Source organism: Protopterus annectens, chromosome 2.part1 (genome assembly GCF_019279795.1).
Source record: "Protopterus annectens isolate FY-2018-M chromosome 2.part1, PAN1.0, whole genome shotgun sequence".
NCBI classification, from domain to species: domain Eukaryota; kingdom Metazoa; phylum Chordata; order Ceratodontiformes; family Protopteridae; genus Protopterus; species Protopterus annectens.
In genome coordinates, this window is record NC_056729.1 from 1,214,877,572 (window position 1) to 1,214,901,764 (window position 24,193).

A 24,193-nucleotide genomic window follows, 5' to 3' on the forward strand; every position below is an offset into this window, starting at 1 on the left:
GCCTAAAAAATGCACTATGGGGGTGGCAAGAGCCTTGGCCAGTATTCGAAAGCCTAAGAGTGACAGGTGCAAGCCGTCTCTAGCGAAGTAGAGTGGCTTGTCGAGCATGTCATCCCACACTGACAGACACTAGATCCCCTTTGAATGACACCAGAAGCTTAGCCAGTTGTTGAAATTGATAATTTTTTCTCTATACCATGGTATCATTCTTGATGAGGGCAGGATACTACTCAGGGTTGGGGTCATACCGGCCTGGGCTATGTGATCAGAGAGCTCCTCCTTGTCTCTTTTCATTTAGTCCAGGGAGGTACTGCTCAGGTCATTCACACCAACTTGGACAATGACAGAGTCATATTTGTACTTGTTTTGGAGTGACCTGAGTGCTTGTGTTATGTGGCGGATCCTGGCACCTGACAGGCAGCTAACAGTAACCTTCTCCTTTTTCAGCCTAGTGAGTGGGACGTCTGTGTGCCTGACTATAGAGTCACCTATTACTAGTGTGTTGGATATGTTATTTTGCCTTAAGGGCTGTGATTGTGTGGCACACTGGTTTTGTGACGTATGTGTTGTCATGGTTTGTGTTGGAGGGGTGAAGGTTGCTTGGTTGTTTGCTTTGGAGGTCTCTGTTGCTTCTGCAGATTTTTGTTGAGAGCCTCCAAGTACTCCTGATCTACCTCTCAGCTGCTGCACATCCCTGGCTCCGGAGTCCATACATTATCTCTCCAACCTGCTTGTACTGTCCTACAGTTGAGAATTTGCCCTGCCTGTTGCTGACCTACAGCCTTATTCCACCGCAACAACTGCTGTCCACTCCCTATACTAAGGAACAGTACCTATATACTCCTTGTGCATCAGTCCTTCAAGAAAAGAAACTATCCAACCTACTTGTACTGTCCTACAGTTGAGAATTTGCCCTGTCTGTTGCTGACCTACAGCCTTATTCCACCGCAACAACTGCTGTCCACTCCCTATACTAAGGAATCATACCTATATACTCCTTGTGCATCAGTCCTTCAAGAAAAGAAAGTATGTGTTTTTAAAACTACAGGCAGTACAACTAAAACATTTTTTTTTTATTCTTCAGGTTTTTTGTGCACTCCCTAGCCAGGGCGACCAGCAGCCAAAGCCCCTCTCTTCACCTACTTCCATACCTTCTCCTCTCATGCCCTCTGTATAATTGCTATCTTCCCTCCTCTTATTTCTAGACCTGCTACCTCCCTAAAGAAGCTATTGTTTGCTATACTGCAGTTGTCAACTATGTGGCACCCTTCTCCTAGATCCATCCTATGGACCAAATATTCCACTCTTAGACTCCCAATTTTCATAACTTGAGCTACAGCCCCACTATTTCCTTCTACCTGTACTCTACATCACTTACCTACCCCACTTACTATCAAGGCTCTTACCTCCTACCTCTTCCCACCCAAACTTACCTTACCTTTCATCTCTCCTCTGATTGTTTTCCTAGGGTTCACTCCCTCAGTGGCTCTGATCCTGATTTATCTTACAACCTGTCATCTCACCAACACTCCTTACTTATAGTTACTTTGCTCCTAGCCCTATTTTCATTTCCTGCCATAGTCCCTCATTTATCTGGTGTGTACTACCTACTGTAGTATCAATACCGGCTCCCTCCCTGCCTCCTCCTTTGCTGTAGACTCCTAGCTACTTCAGTATCCATCTGCTCTTGCCTATCCTAGTCCTCTCCCCTTTCCTTTCACAAGCTTGCCAACCTCCTAAATATACCTGCCCTATGTGACGCCATCTTTAACTCCTGATCTACCTCTCAGCTGCTGCACGTCCATGGCTCCAGAGTCCACACATTATGCAAGTTGTGCCATGCAGTCACAGTTTTTATTTCTTGCTATGTATAACTTTTTTATTAACAAATAATGTGCTAGAATGCAAATATTTTCTGCCTTAGGAAGTAACTAGCTTTAACTGTAAGTGGCCTCGGGTTTTTAAAAAATGGCTACCTGTGTTTTATGTTCTACAAGTGGAACGGTTATTCACTATCATAGACAGCTGTTAGAAGTACCGCTGATATTTTTTTTGTGTAAATATAGTGCTTTAATCTTTAAATGCCAAAACTGAGTAGCGTGAGTGCACATGGAATGGTTACGCTATCTTAGATAGCGGTTTGAGGTTCCGCTGCAATTTTGTTTGTGTAAATGCATCTGGTTTAACTTATAAAAGCCATATTTGTGTAACGTGGCTGTTTACCAGCCCTATCCTTTTCCGCTGCTATTTTCTTTGTGTAAATGCACTATATTACACTGCAAATGCCGTAACTGAGTAGCGTGGCTCATGGGGAGCTTTGCTTTTGAATACTTAAATACTTTGAATACTTGAATTGGGACTATTGTGATGCTATTGAATGTATTATTTAATTATATTTTTTCTTATCTTTGTGCCTACACAATATGAAAATGTCTGTTGTTTATTTCTCATTTGCTATTTTGCTCAAGTAGAATAGAGACTACTTTGCCTATGTAAGTGCTTACATGCTCATCCTCTAGTTCTCTTCATTAATGTGTAGTAACATTCTGTTTAACATTCTGCTTACTTTACCTCATTGTCTCTCTCCATTTATTTACCCAGCTATCCAACCTGCTTGTACTGTCCTACAGTTGAGAATTTGCCCTGTCTATTGCTGACCTACAGCCTTATTCCACCGCAACAACTGCTGTCCACTCCCTGTACTAAGGAACTGTACCTATATACACTCCTTGTGCATCAGTCCTTTAAGGTACCATTTGAGATATCTTTTAAGAAGGAAGAAAGCCCAAACGAAGATGGTCCTCAAAGCTCTAGGGATCATCGCGGAGCAATAGTTTTAGTTCCCCTAGCATGTCTACATATGAGGATTCTTTAGTGGTTGCTATCCAGTCAGTGGTCAGTGCAAGAACTGCAGATGTCTCACAAAATAATCAGAGAAACTTGCAAGAAGGATCTTCGATGGTGGCTACACTCCTCTCAAGTGACTGTAGATCAACTGTTGCCCCCCCAACCAGTGGCCATGGTGATCAGGGACGCCTCTCAGATAGGGTGCAGGGGCATTATCTGGGAAAGACAGTCCAAGGCATTTGGCAGGAAAACAAGGCCCACTTGCACATCAGTATCCTAGAGATGAGAGCGCTGCTTTTAGCACTGCAAGCACTACAGGACACTCTTCCCCTGGGACCCATTGCAATCCAGACAGACAACATGTCAGTTGTATATAAACAAACAAGGAGGAACCAGATCTTACCCCCTTTGTCGAGAGGCCCTGAGAGTATGGCAATGGGCAACTTCCTCCCAACATTTTCTGATAGCAAGGCACATACCTGGAAATCCAACATGATAGCAGACAAACTTAGCAGAGCAATTCTGATGCCTCACGAGTGATCTCTGAAACAGAAAGTAGCGGAAAGAATTTTCTGAAAATGGGGCCAGCCCTGCTGCGACCTCTTTGTGACATATATCAATGCCAAATGCAGCAGCTACTTTGCCCTCATCCCCCCTCTAGAGGAGTCACCAAGGAATGTACTTGTCCACGATTGGCCCCCGGGCCTCCTCTGCGCCTTTCCCACTAATTCCCAAAGTACTTCAGAAAGCCAGTTGTTTGAGAAGGAACTTGATACTCATCACTCCATACTGGCCTTGCCAAATCTGGTTCCCCTTCCTGTGTCCTCATCTTCAGGAGGAGCCTTGGATTTTGGATTCCGTTCCAGACCTTCTGATTCATGCATCAGGAACTCTCCACCCATCCTATCAGACCCTCAAACTGACAGCATGGCTGCTCCAATTCCAACAATAGGTTTTCAACCCTTTCATCTCGAGTTAAACACATTCTAATTTCTTCACATAAGGCTTCAACGAGGAAGATTTATAAAAGTAAATAGAAACGATTCTGCCTGTGGGCTACCAGTAACCACATAGATCCTTTTTCTGCTTGTATTAGTTTCATTCTGGACTTCCTAGCAGATCTTTTCAATGACAGAGAAGCTGCAGCTACTACAGGCTAGCAGTGATCTTGAACTTTCATTTGGGTGAATCTGGCTGCAGTATAATGTCTCATAAACTATTCAGAGCCTTTCTCAAGGGTACTGTGTTATTAAGACTGCCTATCAGAGACCCTCCAGCGCCATGGGACTTAAATTTCATTCTATCCCGCATAGTTTTTCCTCCGTTCAAACCAGCATTGCCTTGCGAATTAAAATTTTTGACTTGGAAAATGATTTTCTTGATAGCAATCACCTCTGCTAGAAGGGTGTTATTTGCAAGCATTGTCCATATAATCCCCTTATTTGCTTTTCCACAGAGTCTTTGTGAACAAACCCCTCCTTTTTAACTAAGGTGGCTTCGGAAACTAATTTAAACCAAAGTATAGAATTACCAGTTTTCTTCCCAAATTATGAAAACATTGACAGAGTACATGTTACATCAAGTGGCTGTACATAGACAGTTACGTTTTTACCTACATAAAACTACAGAACTCTGAAATCTGATTAGTTATTTGTTTCTTTTTCAGATTTAAAGAAAGGATCCCCTGTCTCTAAAGTTACACCTTCTAAATGGCTATCAGACTATATAACTTTTATTTACAAGTCTGAAAGTAACAAACTTCCTAAAAAAGTTGAGGCTCATTCTACAAGAGCCATTGCAACTTCTTCAGCCTTTCTGGCCAAGCTACCAATTGACAACATTTGTGCTGCAGCAACAAGGGCTAAACCACATACCTTCATCATTCAGTACAAAGTTGATTTGGCCTCCAGGAATAGAGCCTGTTTTGGATTCATGGTTCTGAGGAATATTCTCCCGTGAGTCACCCAGGATTCAATGTGCTAGGGACGCTGTCCCAACCTAGTAAGAATGAAGGTGAGATAGGACAACATCACATAACGAAGTTATGTACTCACCATACCGTTCCACGTGTGTTGTCCATCTTCGCCTTCATGCTTACATCCCACCCTCCTTCCATCTTCCATTCTTTTACTCCTAGAAGACCAGATCTGTACAAATTGGATTACCTTGATCTCTTCACCAGCCTCTGAATCTTTCCTTGGAGTACACATAACTTTATAGTTAGGGCAAATAAGATCTGGGGATGGTTCTAGTGCATGCTGGGATATAGGGATTTAGCCATGAGCTGGCAGAGGGCCTCGAGCTTGAAAGTAAAGGCCGAGACGGATCTGAGGACAGATTCCAATCCCAACCCAACCTAGTAAGAATGAAGGCAAAGATGGCGAACGCACATGGAACATTATAGTACATAACTTCTTTTTTGTGCATGAAACTATGTTGAAATATAAACCGTTGGTTGAAAATGCTTGAGACGGTATGTCAAAAAATGTATAGTACCTAAAGGCTTGAGTGTTTAGGTATTTTAACAATGTAGTGGAGGGCAATGAGTTTCATGCTGAAATTTTAAAAATATTTGATGCAATGCAAGAGGTTAACACTTGGATTGTGAATGATTTGCTTTTTACTGTTGATAAAGAAAAAAAAGTATTGTGTTTTTACGGCCAGTGTAGATGAAAAGTGCTCAAACATGATAAAAAAGAAAGCCAAGAAATTAGAAAGGTACAATATAGAATATTGGGGAAAGGAGAGCATTACCCCAAATCGAAAAAGGCACTTTCTTTTGAAGGGAGCTGGACTAGGAAAGAACCAAAGTTAGAGAGACATGATTCATGGAGAAAGGGGGGGTTTGAACAGAATAAGTCTAGAAATGGGTCAATGCATTTAGATGACTCTTTAGAATACCCCCCCCCCCCCCGAGGAGGTTTGAACTAATTCGGAACCATTCTCCCCCCAGTTATTACTATTGACCCAGTAGGGAGGGGGGGATTAATAGGTGACCATCAATAATTAAAGAAGGGGTTACATATGTGAAAGGCAGCTAGAATATTTATAGTTATAGTTCAGAGGAGGTCACTGATGTTTATTTTATATTGTTTTCTAAGGGGTTTACTTTTGTCCCTAAAAGGAAAGGTGACATCAGTAAAGTATTGATAGATTTAAAGCTTTTTTTGAGGAAGAATAATTTTGAAATATTGTTTGCTGGGAACAAACACCCTAAAACAGAGGGTGTTGAGTTATATAAGAAAAGCACCTACAACTCCCCCTTTACATCCACAGTTAAAGAACCTGTAAATAGTTTTGGAAAGTCAGTTTATGAAGGGGCTTACTGAAGTTGTTTGTCTAATTTGACTGTGGAAGAGAAATTTTTCGTATGATATATTCAAGGAAACAGGAACCTTAGGGTGATGAAGCTGGACAAGGGGTGGGACGGTACTTATGGATATTATTTATTCTGGTAAAATGATGGAAATTCTTAATGACACCCATTAAGTACACTATAGTATCTAATGAGATTAATTTAGCCTATCATAAGACTGACTTTGTTCATAGAGAGTTATAGCATGATAACTTGTTAAATAAAAAGTTTGACTACTTACATAATGCTGACCTTATTATTCCAACTTTGTTTGGTATTCCGAAGGTACACAAGGATTTGGAAAAACCCCAATATTTGCGGCAAATGGGTCCAAGATTCACCCCCTTGCAAAATTTTGGGATTTTAAGATAAAAAAAAATTGTGGGGTGGAAATGAAAATATTTTAAAAAAAAACCTCATGGGACACTATTAGAGTCTTGAAAGTGAGGTTTATAGAAATGAGATTTTTGTAACTATATATGTGTATACCCCATATGAAGATATGGTTTGGTTCAAAGAAGAGTTAAGGGAAAGAAAGTGTACGTCAGAGAATGATATTCAGGTTTGTGTAGACCTTATGAATTTAGTGTTAAAAATAATTTTCTCCATTTTGAAAGGGAATTTTACCAACAGAGGTCTGGAGTAGTTATGGGGGCTAGTTGTGCCCCAACTTTTGCAAACCTAATCTCATTACTAAGGTACTAAGGGTTGTGGCCCAACTTTTGCAAACCTAATCTCATTACTAAGGTACTAAGGTTTTTGCATCCAGAAAGAAAGAGGTCATTGTCTCCCTCTACTCTTCCCTCATTAGGTCAGTCATCGAGTACAATGCCCCATTTGGCATGTACCTCACTAGACACCTGCAACAACTGGAGAGGCCGCAAAAGTACCTCACAAAGAGGATCCTAGGCCTTAAACACTTGTCCTATATGGACAGACTCAAAAAACACCAACTATTCTCTGTCTCATATCGCCTACTTAGAGCCGATCTCTGCTTGACTTACAAAGCCATGCCTGACCCAGCTGTGTTAGAAATGCTACATCTGAAGAAATCCCAATCCATCCACGTAACACGATCCAGAGACCTCAACCTCATTACCACAATTAACAGAACATGCTGGAGGGACAGGTTCATAACCCAGAGACTGCCCATGCTATGGAACAGACTTTCCATACATGGGAAAATAAATATATTTGTAATTCAAATTATACTGGTTGCTGGACTTTATACAAGAGATTCCTGGATGACATTTGTATTTCTTGGGTAGATTTCAAAGAAAAGTTAATGGAATTTATTACATATATTAATGGAACTATCCACTTTCTAAGATTCACCCACTACATAAATGAAGAGGTTATGAATTATTTGGATGTGTCTGTTACTAAAGTTGTTAATGTCAAGAGGTTTAAGTCCGACTTCCAGGAAGAATACTTTCTGTAACTCGTACTTACATTATAGCGTCTAGGTTATGCAGAGTACTTTATCTTATGTTATTACAACAGCTGCTCTCTCGGAAATTGTTAACGGCAGTTTAAGGTAGTATGCTGGTAACTGTAGACCACACACACTTTTGAATAGTTACTACTAAATGTTCTACAACATCCATTCCCTCTGAAATTGACTGCGTAGTGTTAGGATAACATTTTAGATATGTGGAAGGTGTCTGCGCTGAATGTTATTACATAAACTGCAATTTACACACTTTTTAGTGGATATTGCGACTTTTAAGGCTGTAATGACCTGTTCTACCTTAAATTGAATGCCTTATCAACACAGCGTGTTTGAATGCGCAAGAGCTGGGCATTGGTAAAATACACACTACACTAGCTATACTGGTCCCTTTAATGTAATAATTGCTGAATGGAATTAGCATTCCAGTAGTATGGCTCCAAACACATGGAATCTGCTGTACTGATCACAAAAAGAATAGTGACAGGCTAATAGTCACCTATCTGGTACCTGCCTTTAATAACTAGTGCTTTAGCTGCTCTGTTTTTTAGAACCACATATGGCACTACCTAGACTGCCTTAGTTCAGTAAAACTTATGTTGTCTGGCATATACACAGTGCTGTCTCCTTGTGTAAAGTGTTTTTAACTTGCTGTGTTTGAAGAACTATATTGCTGTGTTTTCCCTTTTTAAAATAATCAAAAGAAAAAAACAATAAGTACATCTGTTTAGCTGTGAATACATCTATGTGAACCTAATGGGTATGGTTAAACTGGTGAATTGCATCTGCCTAGGATCCTTAACTTTAGTAGATATTCAGTGTATTTAGAATAGTAACTGACTTTTTACCTGGCAATTTTGGGTTTATGTATTCTAGTATTTATCTAAAGCTGTTATTATAGGAATAAGTGTGGCCAACATTTTTCTGTTTTTCTTTACCAGTTTTTTCTGTCCCCCTCTATGTAACCAGCTCTCCAACCTGCCTGTCCTGTATATGGAATTTGGAAACTTGCCCCATTCTGAAGACCAAGAATCCTATTTTTCCTAACACTAGGGGGCTAAGATTAGAGCTAAACCTCTCCCTGAGCTTCATGTCCTCAAGAAAACAAGAAAGTACGTTTACCAGAACACTGTGTGTACTTAATAGACTTGCCTAACCATATATCTGGAATTAAATTGCAGGTTAGCGTACACTCCCTAGCCAGGACAGCCAGCAGCCAAAAGCCATCTCTTCTCCTACCTACCATACCCTTCCCTCTCATTACCTCTGTATATTTTCCTCCTATTTTCCCTCCTATTACTTTTTGCCCTGCTAGCTCCTACGAGTAGCCACGATTGCAATATATCCTATTGACCAGTAAGTGGCACCCTTTTCCCACGACTAATCTCCTTGAACACATATCTTACTATCTTAACATATAACTCTCTGGCATTCCAGCTTTTCCTACACTTATCTCTCCTGCTGTCACACTCTATTCCTTCTACTTTACTCTGCTTATTTCTCTACCAACCCTCTCTCCCAAACTTACCTTAGCAGTCAGCACTCCACTGATTGTTCTCCTAGAGTTTAATCCTTCACTGGCTCTACCCGCTCCGTTCGCCCTGTGGGCACACTCCGCGCCCCTGCCTCCAAATCTCACCCACCCCCAGTACCTCTACATTTATCCTCCCTAGAACACACCCTCATTAACACACTCCCTCACAGAACCCACCTCCTTAAAGTGATATATAACCCATTACCATTTGTGTTATACACAAACCTCATCTGGAACATTCCCTCTTTACTAAGCTATAACTACTACCTCATTATGCTACCTTCTTCAAGCTCACCATTTCCAAAGTGCTTCTCTTAATACTAGTCTCTTACCTTTCCTTTCTATACCTTACTTGCTTACATTCTATGAATACCTTAACTGCCTAGGATTTTATAACTCCATAAGGGCAAACCTCCATACCAACGCTTGAATTCCCTCTTAGCAATACATATGCACCCAGCACAGCTACCTACCTACCAGCTAAGTACCTAGACTGACCCACATTAAATTCTATAGTCCAAGAACTAGGAAATTCCAGGAACTTACACGCAGGCTCTTAAAACTTTCTATGAGTACATTTTCACCCCTTAATAGATGGTGATATCCACCCAAACACTGGACTAACTTCTACCACAACTTCATTGCCAAACACCCCAATTCCTGCTAATACACACTTGCTAGATAGACCCTCTAACTCACTCTTGATAGCTCATCTTAACATACGAAGCATAAACAATAAAGTTGCCCACCTACATGCACTCCTATGTCTTACTGAAACATGGCTCAAGAACTCAACACAAGATAATGAGATTATTCCACCTGGCTATAGTATCCCGAGGCTAGGCCGTAAAGCTAAGAAGGGTGGGGAAGTAGCTATTCTATACAAAACTGGATTACAGCTGACACCTATAGATTCTCAACCTCCACTTATAAATAAGGCTGAAATCCTTATTTCCAAATTACAACTTAATAAACATAAATCCATCTACATCATCTGTGTTTATCTTCCCCCAGGTAATAACTCCAGCACCCTGGAGGATATCCTCATTTGGCTATCTAATACCTACCCACAGGAAACCATAGTGCTCAGTGACTTCAATGTCAACTGGAAGAGCTGTTCCTCAGAACAGCCACCTACTCATATTAACCTTTATGGTTTTACCCAAAACCATTACATCCCTACTAGGACCAATAAACTTAATGGCAAGGAAAGTACCTTAGATTGGATTCTCATAAACAGTTACCACCAAAATTACAAAGTAGGAACCCTCCCCGAAGATGTAAGTGACCATTCACTGACCTTTATAATCGGATATAAAAGTGACATTCCAAACACAACAACCTACAGGACAATAAGGACCGAAAAGAATTTTAACCCCGATAGCTTTCAAAATGAACTCTTGGCATGCGATTGGTCACCCCTAAAAAAACCTACCTCTAGATGAAGCAGTACAATACTTTAATTCAAAGATCTTAACTATTTTAGACTACCACGCCCCAACACGTACAATTCGAGCCAAGATGAAACCAGCCCCATGGCTCTCAAAAACTACCAAACAAAAAATCCTCCTTAGAAACAAATTATGGGCAAATTGGCATTCAACTAAAAACCCTGTTGATCAATTAACGTTTAGACAGCTTAGAAATGAAACACAAAAGCCATATTGTTACACAAAAATAATTTTTACTTTGAGCTCCAACAAACGCACCAAAATAAGCCACAAAGATTCTGGTCAGGCATTAATAAACTCTTACACCCTGGTCATTCAGTCACACCCGTCCCTTTAGGCTCTGATCACAATAACCCTACTCAAATAGCCAATACCTTAAAGCACTTTTTTCACAGAGACTATTCAATCTCTTGCTAATCAGCTATCCCCTGATACATCATCATCAACCACCTCCATCACCAATGCGCCCCCTTCATTTCACTTTCAACCTGTTCCTACATCCCTTGTCTGTACACTCTTACATAAGCTTAAACCTACCACCCTCTTTGCAGACCTATTACCTGCAGAAAGCTGCAAAAGCCATAGCATTCCCAGTATCCATCCTTATTAACAGAAGTATTACAGAAGGAACTATCCCAGCAATCTGGAAAATCTCTCGCATCCCCTTGCATAAGGGAGGCAGCTCGAATGAATTATCAAATTATAGACCTATAGCCGTATTATCACCACTGGCTAAGATCATGGAGAAATGCATTCATAAACAGCTGTTAAACCACCTAATAGAAGACAATTTACTAGCCAACTGCCAACATCGGTTTAGACCATTTCATAGCACCACCTCTGCTCTTTTGTCATTCACAGATTGTATTAATAAGAATCATAACAAAGATACGTTATCCTCAGCCCTCTTTATTAAGCTTTCAAAAGCCTTTGACATGGTTAACCACCACTTACTCATTAATATACTCAAAAACCTGTCTCTAGACACACTAGCTATTCAATGGTTCCAATCATAAACAGGCAGCAGGCTGTCCTATGGGAGAACAACCTATCCTCCCACCTCCCAATTGCCCTTGGGGGTCCCTCAAGGCTCCATATTAGGCCCTCTTCTATTCTCTATTTTTATAAACGACCTATACTCTGTTATACCTCAAGCTACTTGTATCCAATATGCAGACAATTCCAAGCTAATATGCTCTGACACCTCACCTGTCTTACAGTCCATAACCCAAAATGTGTTTAATATAGTCGAAAAATGGCTTCTACATCGATGCCTCATTCTGAATCCCAAAAAAATACAAAACTGCTACTATTCACTCCTACACGTCGGGCCTCCCCACTTACTTTTGCTGTCACATCAAGCAATGGCATTATTATATCTCCTGATTGTACTACTAAACTTGTTGGGGTTCTTATTGACAACAACCTTATCTTTGATTCCCATATTAATAGTACTATAAAAGCAGTCAACAAAAAACTAGGATCCCTATATAGGATTAAATCCTTTTTGTCACCACTAGCTAGGACCACCATTGCATGTACCCACTTAATCTCTACCCTCCTCTATGCCTCACCTTTATATACAAAACTATGTAAAAACAACATCAGTAAGCTTGCAATATCCTATAATAATAATGCCAGATTTGCAACTGGATCTGCCTTCAGAGCCCACCACTGTGATAATCTTAAACAGCTAGGATGGCTAGAACTGCCAAATATAATACTATTTAATCAATTGACAGTTGCCCACAAGATACTGTACCAACCTACTAACACACCAATACTTACTAATCTAATCACCCCCTATAACAACCTCAAGACCCTACGGTCAGCAAATAAACTACTTGTCCTAACAGGCAAAGCTAACAACTTGGTTGGTGACTCCTTGTTTGCCAACACAGTTGGAAAAATCTAGAACTCCCTCCCAAAAGACCTATCCACCATTACCTCTACAGCATTATTTAAAAGCAAATTGAAGCCATACCTTAAATCACAGTGGTTATGCCCTTGTTCCAACCCAGACTAACTACCTCTAATTTCTCAAAGCATTATTGTCATTACTGTATAAACTAGTTACTTTTCTGTTAACTTCTAAAAGAGCGTATAACCTAGTTACTTTGTCAAATAAAATGAAAGTATTCTCTTATACTAAATTGTTAGCAAAATATCTGCATGGCTAACCATAGCTGAATTGTATCATAATTCTGTTTACAGAAATGTAACAAAATGTAATGTATAGGATGATTATCTGTACATTTAACTGTATTTGTAAATGTCTCATATTATATATGATAGTGTGTTTTTTTGTTTGTTGGAGCCTCCACTGAAAATGGACATGTATCCAGTTGGACTAGCCCGGTCAACAAATGAAAAATAAATAAAAAAAAATTATACAAATGTCCATCCTTTTAAGCAAAAAGGAACATAGTAAAAGGACAATATGTCCATATAAGTAGAATGATGTCAGATGATGATTTTGTCCAGGAAAGTAGACATTTGAAGAGTATGTTTCTTGAAAGGAAGTACCCAGAGAGACCAATAGGTCACTTACAGGAAGAAGTTACAGTGGGTAGAAAAGATATAGTCCATCGGGTGAAGCTGGTGAAAATGTTACGGTAAAAATAATGATGAGAAGGGCGTTTGTATGGATGGTGCCTTTGTCATAGATTATAAGGGGGATGCCAAAGTAATTACTAAGTTTGTTGAGGAATGGAAGAAATTTTCTCAGTTTTCTGATTTAGATATGCTTTTTAAGAATCCTTTCAATATAACTTATAGGAGGGCCCAGAATATAAAGGACCTGGTGGGGAACGTAAGGTTAAGACTAAGGGCAATAAAAGGGTGGGTACGTTTGTGTGGTGCATGTGCCCAGTGTGCCTATATTGCCCATAAATAAAATCTTTTTCTGACAAGTAGGAACAAAGTTATTAAAGGAACTTCCTTTTCTAATTGCAGTAGTCAGGGGTTAGTGTATCTGGTTATTTGTGAATGCTGTAATGCATTCGACTATATTGATAAAACAAAAAGAACCTTAAGGAGAAGAATATATGAACATTAATTACTGTAATATAAAAACTAAGGATGAGAAAATAGTTTATATAAGCATTTGAAAGGTTGCCCCAATGCAAAATATAAGTTTTTTGTGATAGTAGTAGTTCTTTTGATTTTAAGGGGGGTTCTTGGGAGAACAAAACTGAGTGCCATGAATTGAACTGGCAATTAATCCTGGAAGCTAACAGAAGCCCAGGACTTTAAGTATAAGTTCAGTGTTAAAAATGAGAGTGGCTAGACTGTGAATTATTTGGTATAGGATAAGATTTCTGTACTTTATTTTTTCTATTTATGTTCACCTGCATTTTTGTGCTGTGGCCACTAGGTGGCAGTGTAGAAAGATTAACTTTTTGCTGTTTTAAATGCAGAAAAGTTTTAAGTTCTTAATTTACTTATATAGCATTTTTTATATATGTGAAAATTTTTATTTGTATCAGTTTTTAAAATTTATAAATTTACAAGTTTTTCATTTTGTATACAGGATGCAGAATTTATTTATTTATTGTATATTTTATACAGAAGTAGTACTGTGATTGTTTTTTTAAGTCTGTAACTTATTTTAATGAGTGTTTGGCTATTATTGGATGGTGTATAATTGATAGGAGAAGATTTTTGATATATAAAGGCAACAATTTTATGTGGAATTTTATCCGAAGAAGACTTAAAATGAAAACGCAATGGTTCAGTTAAAGTGTTAAGTTTTTTGCGGGCCAGTTTTTTGCAGGCCTTTTAATAAATTGCTTATTTTGCACTGGACACATCGCTTCAACAAGTGCTTTTGTATTTTACTGGTTTCCCTTTTGGGGTTGCACTTGTTTCTTGTTTTTGTATTTTTTGGTCCTCACTCATAGTACTTAGAGAGCTAAACAATTACTGTCAGTAGTAGTTGTGATGACTTGTTTAGTTTTCAGTTAAATGCATTTATTTGACATATTTGTATCAAGTGTTATTTCATATATATTTTTGGTAAAGGATGTCCGTTATCACAGTTGTGTATGATGTAAATATGTTCAGTAGTTTGTTTTTTGTTCTTTCAGCAAAAGAATATTGCAAAGCAGTATACAGCTATGAAGCTACAAATGATGATGAACTGAGCCTCAAAGATGGAGATATTGTTCTTGTTTTAAGTAAGGTAAGCTGGCTTCGTAGAATGTGGAATGATTCCTCTTTTGATCTGCAGTTCATTGTATGGCTTAGTGGTAAATCACTTTGTCAATAGTGTGCAGGGTCCTGGATTTGAGCCTTGCAGAGGCTGTTTGTTGGGTTGGGAGGGTGGCCTAATGGTTAAGGTGTTTGCCTTGGAAACACAAGGTGCAAGGTTTGAGTCTCACAATGGATAATTGGCTAGGCTTACAATGGCTCGCAAGGGCAGTTAGCCTATACTAATCTATGAACCTATGAACTAATTAAGATCCTGAATTGTAAAGCTATTCCCCTCTGTTTTTTATCCACTAGCCCTGTGATTGTAATATCTGTGTATAGTCTGACAGTGCAGAGGATTTAAGACTATGAGCTGTAAATGAGATGTTTCCTGTAGTCCATGGTTCAATTTCCCCAACTTCCTAGTGTGCAACACTGAGGAAGTCACCTAACCAAACTGTGACTTTGGAATGAATCTGAAAAAGGTCCATGCAAATCAAGGTTGTACCCAAGTTAAAAATACAAGTAAACATTGTGTTCATTAAGAAGCAGTGTTTGAATAAGATGCTGTACCTTTCAGCATGTCATGCTGATCTGTGACACTTGTGTTATGGTAAACTGTTGTAGTGATACTGCTCATGAGAGCAGTAGCCAAAGAAAATTTGTGTTTAGCTGCAGACTGGTCTTTAACATTTTTATGTAAACTAGTTTTAGTTTTTAGATAGAAATTTTAACTAACCACTTAAGTTGACTGAGGTAGTAGTAATGTATTGTTTCAGTTGTCAGCCTATCAGTCAGGCTTCTGAAATTCACATCTCAACACAGAGAACATCAAAATGCAAATGGGTTCAGAAATGGACTGATGAACTCCATGGATGTGAACTGGAAATGCTAGAGTATTTGTATAGCTATAGTACTTTATGTGGGTTGTAGATTTAATGCAGAGATTTATTATTGGCTGGCCTGATCTTGAGGGTGATGCCCAAGGGATCAAAAGCACAAGTTAAAAGGGAAAAATGCCAGCATAACTCCTAACTTTGTTAAACAATATAAGTTGTACAGTATGACAAAAATGTATCTGAAGAGGTATGCCACAGGACTAAGTTCTGGAACCTTTTATAGAAGACTGTCTAAAAACAAATCGAAGAAGATGCTCTCAGTCCAGAAAAAAAAAACATTTCATAAGGGAAGACTTGCTTCATTTAGTACAAATAGCTAGATATATTAAAAAAGATGAAATAAATAGATTACAGAAAGTAAGAAAGACTCAAAATGTTAGAAGACTGGTAAAGCAAATGAACTTAGTAATCAAGACTAGTAAGAGAAGTTCACACAATATAACATAAATATGTATGTATGTAGTATTACTACAAAAATGCAGCATAACAAAGGAAAGGAAGGTTCCAATTAGAATGCCAACATTAAAGCATAGAATAGAGAAAACTAAAGCAACTAAGAAAATATAAATCACTGTTAGAAGAATGCAGAAAAGGGAACAGATCATGAAAAATCCTTAAAATAAATGATGCAACACACGGTACAAAAAAAAAAAAAGACCAGAATTTATTCTACACTATTTCCAGTAATAAAATAAAATATTAGCACAAGCAGAAAAATTAGGTGTACAGATAAATATAAAGTACAAAATAAGCAAGTCATTGACCACTCAAAAAGATTTTATAGTGAACTGGGAAACAAACAAATGGAATATAAACACCACCAAAAAAGAAGAAATGGATAAAAGATACCAAGTTATTGTTGTTTGCCTTTTCGGCTTTTCCCGGTTAGGGGTCGCCAGAGCGGAACTGTGGTCCTCTGATAATTGGCAGTAGATTTTTATGGTGCCGAGTTGCCAGCCCGACGCCCAACCTTCAGTGAAGGCACGCCCATTCACGCATGTCTTTCGAGCGCCATTCGACCGGGGGGAGAATGTGCAAGATGAAAGAAGAATTAAAAGAAACAGTATGGAACTATAATGTTGAGGACATAAAATGAGATGAAGTTGCAACCAGAGAAATTGGAATGAAAATAAGAAAAACACCTACTAGAGTATTCCAGACTTAGATGCAGTACCTAACTTCTGGCTACAGGCATTAACATTTCTACACAATGTTTTAGCCTTGAGTAAGAATTAGCAATATGTAGGACAGACATCGACCGAGTTAATAACATGAAAAATTATACTCCTCTTTAAACACAAACCTGCAAGCCATCTTAGGAACTATAGACCAATAACCTGCAATTCCAACAATGTATACATTTTATACTGGAACTGATGCAGTGTTTATATACATCTAGACAAAAAAATCAGTCATGACAGTGGAACAAAACTTAATGAAAGTCATATGGAACAAAGGCTCATCTGTTGTGAAACAGTCATAAAGCTGTAAAAAAAATGTAAAAGAGCTGTAAAGATGGAAAAATCCAAGTATGACATGAATAGATTGCAAAAAAAGCATTCAACAGTCTTCCAGTTTCATGGGTAATGGAATGCTTACGGATTTATAAGATAACTCTATATTGAATGATCATATTGCAAGGCTTATGAAACAGTGACAGACCACTTTGCAACTAAGTCACGACAGATGGTAAATTGTTATAGGTTTGTTGATAAGCACTAGGCTGGCTGCCCTCTTGTACTTTAAGCCTAGCCAGTTTCCCTCAAAGGTGAGAATCAAACCTTTACCTTGCATCTGTGAAGTAAACATTTTAACCATTATGCCACTCCAAAGGTATGTTTCCAACTCCCAGAAAAAGTACTATGAGCATCAGAATATAGACACTGCAAAGCCTGTGGCAATCCCTCCAGTTTGGGGGGGGGGGGCACAGGAAGATGCCTTTTTAGCTACTTCATTGTTTTCTAATTCCAAGGATTTGGCTGCTAAGAACCCTAACAGATTTTACAGAGTTGCTGACAGTTAAGTGTTTTATCAAAAATTCCACTTCTGATACTGCTGTTATTCCTCTGGACCCTGAAGAAGTTACTAGAACTTCCCCCTCCTCTAATCCCATTCCCAATAATAAGGGCAGCAGAACCCTAAACAGGTATGGCAGAAAAAAATGTTTAAATCTGCTGCATTAGTTGTTAGTGCTGTCAGTTGTCAAACCTATTTTAGGTAGAATGGGACAGATTGTGGCAAATCTTCCTAATTTTGCCATGAAGTCTGTTTTAATGGATACTCTTAATTGCTTCTGTCAGGTAGACAAAAATTCCATCAACTGTGACTGTAATGCTGTGCCTGCTGCATGTAGAGCACCTGCTATTGGAACTGTTATGAGAAATCATGTTAAGGCTGTAGTCCTTACCTGGTGATGGTAAAGCTCAACTCCTCTTCAAAGACCTATTATTCAGAAATGCCTCTGCTGAAGTTTTCAAAAAAATGGGTTAAACAATATCTCCATTTCCTGAGTTTCAGATTAATTGTTTTACCAGTCCAGGACTCCTTTTTCTTAGTTCTCCCAAATCAGGTCAGCAAAATCCTGGAAAAAGACAATTTAAAAGAAAATGACAAGGAGATTCCAAAAGAAACCTAATGGATGTAATGGGTTTAACACTTTAAAATAACGAAAACATTTCTGACTCTCTCTGATAGTCATTCACTGCCCTGATGTTCATGAAGAGTTAAGAGTTTATTTGGATAAAACAAGTCAAACTTTTGTACCATATGATGAAAAGAATATCAGTCAATTTCTAAATCTGTTCCCAGATTGCTTCCTCTTTCCAGTCAGTATTGCTATACAAACCATGGCAAAAATCCTCCCAAGAATGTAAAGGCTCATTCCATCAGGTTAGTTGCCACTTGTAGAGCATTGTGGAAAGGTGTGGACCGTAGATGTGTTTGGAAATTGGCTACCTTGTCATCTATTCACACATTTAATAAACATTACATATTGGATACTTTCTCTGTAGTCAGGACTGGCGTTGCTAGAGTTATTCTGCATAGCAGTCTGTGTTTTGGTTCAGCTACCTCCACCCTTTCTTCATGAGCTTTGACAGTCTTCCCCATGGATAATGAATACTGCAGTAGTGATACAGTTGTGTAGGAAACTTGCCACAACAGTAAATATTTAAATAGATCACTGTTGCAGTACATACATCCTCTTTCCACTCCCCTGAGTTTTCTCCTTATTTGGCCAAGGTAGGGTATACTTACCTTATTTATATACCTTTATACCCCAGGTGTTCTATTCTAAGACTTAGAGTTACAGGCTTCAACATCCTACTTAAGGGGAAAAAACTCTGAGATGTTAGTATAACTGTACATCTCTGTTATACCAGCATGCCAGCTCATGCTTAGGACAGACATATCTGGTGCATGAGGAAGGAGCCTGAGCTTTGTAAACTAGCCAGACATATGGCTGTCCTTGTGGATAACTCCCACTGGTAATGAGTAATGCAACAATCATCTATTTGAACATCTACTGTTCTAGGAGGTTTCCTACACAATTGTACTTTTTCAAGAATTTGTATTTGAAAGTACAGAAAGGCAAGATGTTTTAGAAAAATGAACCAACTGCTTTCACTGTGAAGTCTGTTATTGCAAGGCATCTTAGCAGAAACCTTACAGGACATTTGATGTATTCCTCGCTTTGAGATGAGTAGGCTATAAGCATGAAACAGTGCAGTGTCTCATTTCTGTATGTTAGTGGGAAAGAAGTATTGAACGTGTGTAACCTTGGTTTAGAAGTTATTGTGAGCTGGCAAGGATTGCCATTTTTTTAAATCCCCGTTTGTTCTTCACGTGGGCATAAAGTTCTACAGAGTTGATAAATGCTTATGTGTTACCAAGCTGAGGAAATGAGTCTAAGGCTATGAGCTTAGTGAATAGTATGATTCATCAATAGGAGATGGCAAGAAAAAAAGGGGCCGGCTTTTAAAAGAAACACACAAAAATGCAATGTAGGTGCAGCAGGTGAAATTACTTGTTTTTGTTTTTCTTTCGGCTTATCCCGGTTAGGGGTCGCCACAGCGGAACTCCAGTCCACTAATGTTTGGTAGTGGATTTTAATGTGCCGAGTTACCAGCCCTGACACACAACCTTCAATGAAGGCACGCCCATTCACGCACGTCTCCACACAGAAGACGCTCTAGCTGAGAATCAAACGGGACAACGTCTTGCTGTGAGGTGACAATGCTACCGCAGCACCACTACTGCGGATAATTAATAGTTAAAAAAAGAAATAAAGAAAAACTCCAAAATGTGCTTTCTTTTTTTCTATGTATTAGTATTCTGTGTTATACAGATATCTTAGAAATACTCAGAAGTATTTTCTGTTCGCTTTTAATTTCTTACGCCACAAAATGGGCATGAGGCATGCCAAATTGTCTTGATTTTGCATATTTCATCATCATCTTGTCACAGTGCAGTTTTTCTGTGCTCCCTTTCTCTGACTTATTCTAGACATAACGCATTTTTTTGCATTTAGATACAATAACAGTGCTAAGTTAGTGGTTTCTTAGTTTGTGGAAGCCAGGTATTTTTTTCATTGAATGATTCTGATTGGTGCTTACTGAAAGCTACTAAAAACTTTTCTAAATAAACAGTCTAATAGCAGGGGCTGTTAATTAGCCAAATCCATACCCTTAAGCAGTTGCCAGATCTTCCTTCCTGAGGTTTTTAGCTTGCCTGATTTTAATTCCGTATAGTCCTTAAACTGTTTGCCGTTACATGGATAAAAAAAAAAAACAAACACTTAGCCAGTTTTGTGTAATACAGGAGTGTAGCTGACTCTTCCCCTTTCTTTGCCAAAAAATTGATCTGAAAACATTTCACTTCAGCTGTTAATGTGCAAGTTTTACTGACCTCAGCAAGACAGCCTCAGGATGTAAATTTGTGGGTGATAACTGAAATAAATAGCTACAAAATTGTTCTGTCTAGTTAGTCAGCTTTCATTGTGAAATAATGGGAGATTTAGACGGGCAGAAATGATGGGCCCTTCATGATCTGTTGCAGGATCGTAGGAATTTATTATTAGTGGTATCAAAAAAGAGCATTGAATTGCACAGGAAAAGTGTTGTTGAAATGTAAACCTTGTGCTATGTTTGTACTAAATATCTTGTTTTTTATTTTTATACGTTTTCTAAAATCTTTGTTAGAAGGAACAGTTTTTTTAAATATTTAAAAGGAAATACATGTGTTCAGAAATGTGCATGTTGACAGATGTGAAAATACTATTGAGTAAACATAGTTTATAATGAAGTCTGAACTGCATCTGAGGCATTAAGACAAGGGTACAAGACAAATTTTTGGCAAAAAAGGATACTCAGAATTAATAAAATGTAGAGTTTAAACTACATGTGCAGTATGTAATGTTTTGTCTGAATGTACCTTCGATGCATCTGGGTGAGCATGCACGTGTGGGTGTGAGAAAACAATAAAACAGCATCTGATTTCGATAAAGTAGCCATGCAACACTGTTTTATAGGAGCTGGCCACTACATCATGCTCATGTGCCATTCTGGATCTGAAGAAAGGGTATTGTGCACATTACTGTATTCAGGATACCATGCAAAACATTGGGTCAAATACTACTGATGTGAATATAAAGTAAGGTCGACAGCACACCACTTAAAGGACCACTATGGGCAAATGATGAAAAAACATATACTGAAGGTGGACCTCTTTGCCTCCCACTCCAATCATCAGCTCAGCAAATTTTGCACCAGGAAACCTCACAGCAAGGCCTGGAAAGTGGATGCTCTATCCTTCCAATGGGTAAACTTCTTGATCTATGCATTTCCCCCTCTACCACTCATTTCAAGGGTACTGCTCAAAGTAATGGAGGAAGAACCAAGGGCAGTCTTGATTGCCCCAGACTGGCCTCGCCAGCACTGGTACCCACTGCTGCGCAGCCTGTCACCCCTTCCACCATGGCACCTACCTCAGATCCCAACACTCCTGACCCAGAAGAATGAAGAATTCATGCATCCACAATTGCGGACCCTGAACTTGGCAGCCTGGCTTATTCCCTGACCTCTCCTCAAGCTGCCAGCCTAAGCAAACGAGTCCTAGATATTATACGGGAGGCCAGATGCCCCCACACTAGAAAATCCTATGCTAAGTGGAAAAGGTTTTGCACCTGGATCTAGGCTAAGGGAGCTGAAACAGCACAGTTCTCCCTACCTCTCATTCTGGATTACTTTGCAGACCCTACTACACATTACATACATCTATTAAAATTCATGCCTCTGCCTTCTCTGCTCATTACAGCACAGAGCCACCTCTTTTCTCACACCCTCTCATCAAACAGTTCCAAAGAGGGGCTAACAACTTAAGGCCACCCAGAAGACCTCCTACCCCAGCTTGGGACCTTAACTTTGTTTGGGAAAAGCTCACCCTACCCCCCTTTGAGCATGCTGCTTCAGCATTGTTAAAATTCCTCTCTTGGAAAACAGCCTTGTTTCTGGCCATCACTTCAGCTAGAAGAGTTTCAGAGCTACAAGCACGCATGGCTTTAGAGCCCTTCTTCATTTTTCATGCTGACAGGGTCTCCCTCAGGACTAAATATTCTTCATGCCTAAAGTGGTGTCCAGTGTAGCTCTCAACCAATCCATTCATTTGCCCACCTTTTTCCCTAACCTACAAAACAAGGGAGAAAGGATTCTGCACTCTCTAGATGTGCACAGACAGCTCAGATTCTTTGTGGATAGGACTAAATCTTTTAGAAAAAACTGACCAATTGCTAGTCAGCTTCACAGCTGGGGCAGAGGGGAAGGCCATATCCAAACAAACAATCTCCAAATGAATAGTACACTGCATCCGTTTCTGCTACAAACAGCATGGGAAACTGCCCCCAAAGGGGGGCAGGACGCATTCCACCAGGGCATCCTCCACCTCTGCAGCTTTTCTAAGAGGGGTCCCCACCAGGGACATCCTGGAGACTGCAACATGGACTTCTCTTCATACCTTCACCAAGTATTACCACCTGCCTATCTTCTCCAAATCCAGGGCAGACTTTGCCACCGCAGTCTTGCAGGGCATACTAGCCAGCCCCCAGTCTTCTTGACTGCCTCCACCCTTTTTCTTCAGCTTTGGGAATCAACCCAAGTGTGATGACTGCAACAGTGAAGCATGAAGAACATAGTACAGTTGTGTGCACTTACCATAAATGTAGATGTTCGAGTGTATTCACTGTTGCAGTCCTGGTTTCCCGCCCTCCATCCCCCTTGTCTCTCTCTCTCTCTCTCTCTCTCTCTCTCTTCTTACAGGGAATTTTTGGTATTTACTTTCTACTGGTGGTTTTCTTCCACCATAACCTAGCTCCCTATTTGGGGGCTCCTGACAGTTGTGGCAAGAAAAACTGAATTAACGGCGTCGGCTGCCTGATTTTATACCACTGACGACCTGATGTCAGTCTTGGAACGACAGCAACCGATGCAGAAATACCAAGCCTCTGGTATTTGTGCCAACTGAGGGCTACCTCTGGCAGCATAACGCAAGTGTGTTGACTGCAACAGTGAATACACTCGAACATCTACATTTATGGTAAGTGTACACAGCTGTACTTTATCCCTCATCCAGATCTTTGTGGTCATTATTAAAGAAGTCCACAATGTTTAATATGCAATATCTTCTTCTCCTTTTGTTTTTTTCCTGTTAGGGGTCACTGATACCATTGACAAACCTAAGATGAGTCAGGTCAAGTATGTTGAAGATCACCTATGTCCCTGTGGATAAGGTCCATGCTGATCCCTTCCCTAGCCTTGTAGATGAGGCTTTTTAGGCTTATGGATCAGTAGCTCTAGTTTTCCATATTACTAGATTGATGTGCATTGCATGTTACAAAACATTTGATATTAATGTTTGTAGTGTAGGTAATGTGTGGAAAAAGTAGTGAGACACGTGGGTTACAGTGCTTGGGGGGAGGCAACACATGGCTGTATTGTAAGTATGTGAAATATTAGATATGGCCTTCAGTTTATTTCCGTATTCCTCATCAAAACCTCTAAAGCCAGCTATGAACGCAGTATTGCGGCAGACACTAAAAACAACCACAAAGCCTTCTATAGTTACATCAAGAATCTCCATGGCAATACCCAGGTTTGCTCTGAGTTACTGCACAATGGTACCTCCTATACTGAGCCAACAGATATTGCCAGCATACTAGCTGACAGATTCAGTGCCAACTTTACCCCCCCCCCCAAAAGGACCAATCACAGTACTGGAGGAATGCCAAACACCCAGCATTATTGTAGCACAGGTTAAAGCTGAATTGTCCAAGGCCAAGAATACAGCTTCCATGGGACCCGACAATATCCCTGGATGTTTTCTACATGAACTACAAGGTGAACTGGTACCACATCTGTTTGCCATGTTCAGTCACAGCCTCACCTCCGGCTTTGTCCCTACCGAATGGCGCACTGC

The 24,193-nt window shown here is 39.5% G+C and overlaps 1 protein-coding gene across 6 annotated transcripts in view; it reads left to right on the top strand.

Moving 5' to 3' along the window:
• Positions 1-24,193, top strand: part of LOC122794391 (CD2 associated protein) — a 3,269,826-nt gene that overhangs the window by 2,058,795 nt on the left and 1,186,838 nt on the right. For all 6 annotated transcript variants that reach the window (XM_044062740.1, XM_044062738.1, XM_044062742.1 and 3 more), the window contains one exon: positions 14,726-14,820. In XM_044062740.1, coding sequence (XP_043918675.1) covers positions 14,726-14,820 — 95 coding nt within the window. The remainder of the gene's footprint in view (positions 1-14,725; positions 14,821-24,193) is intronic.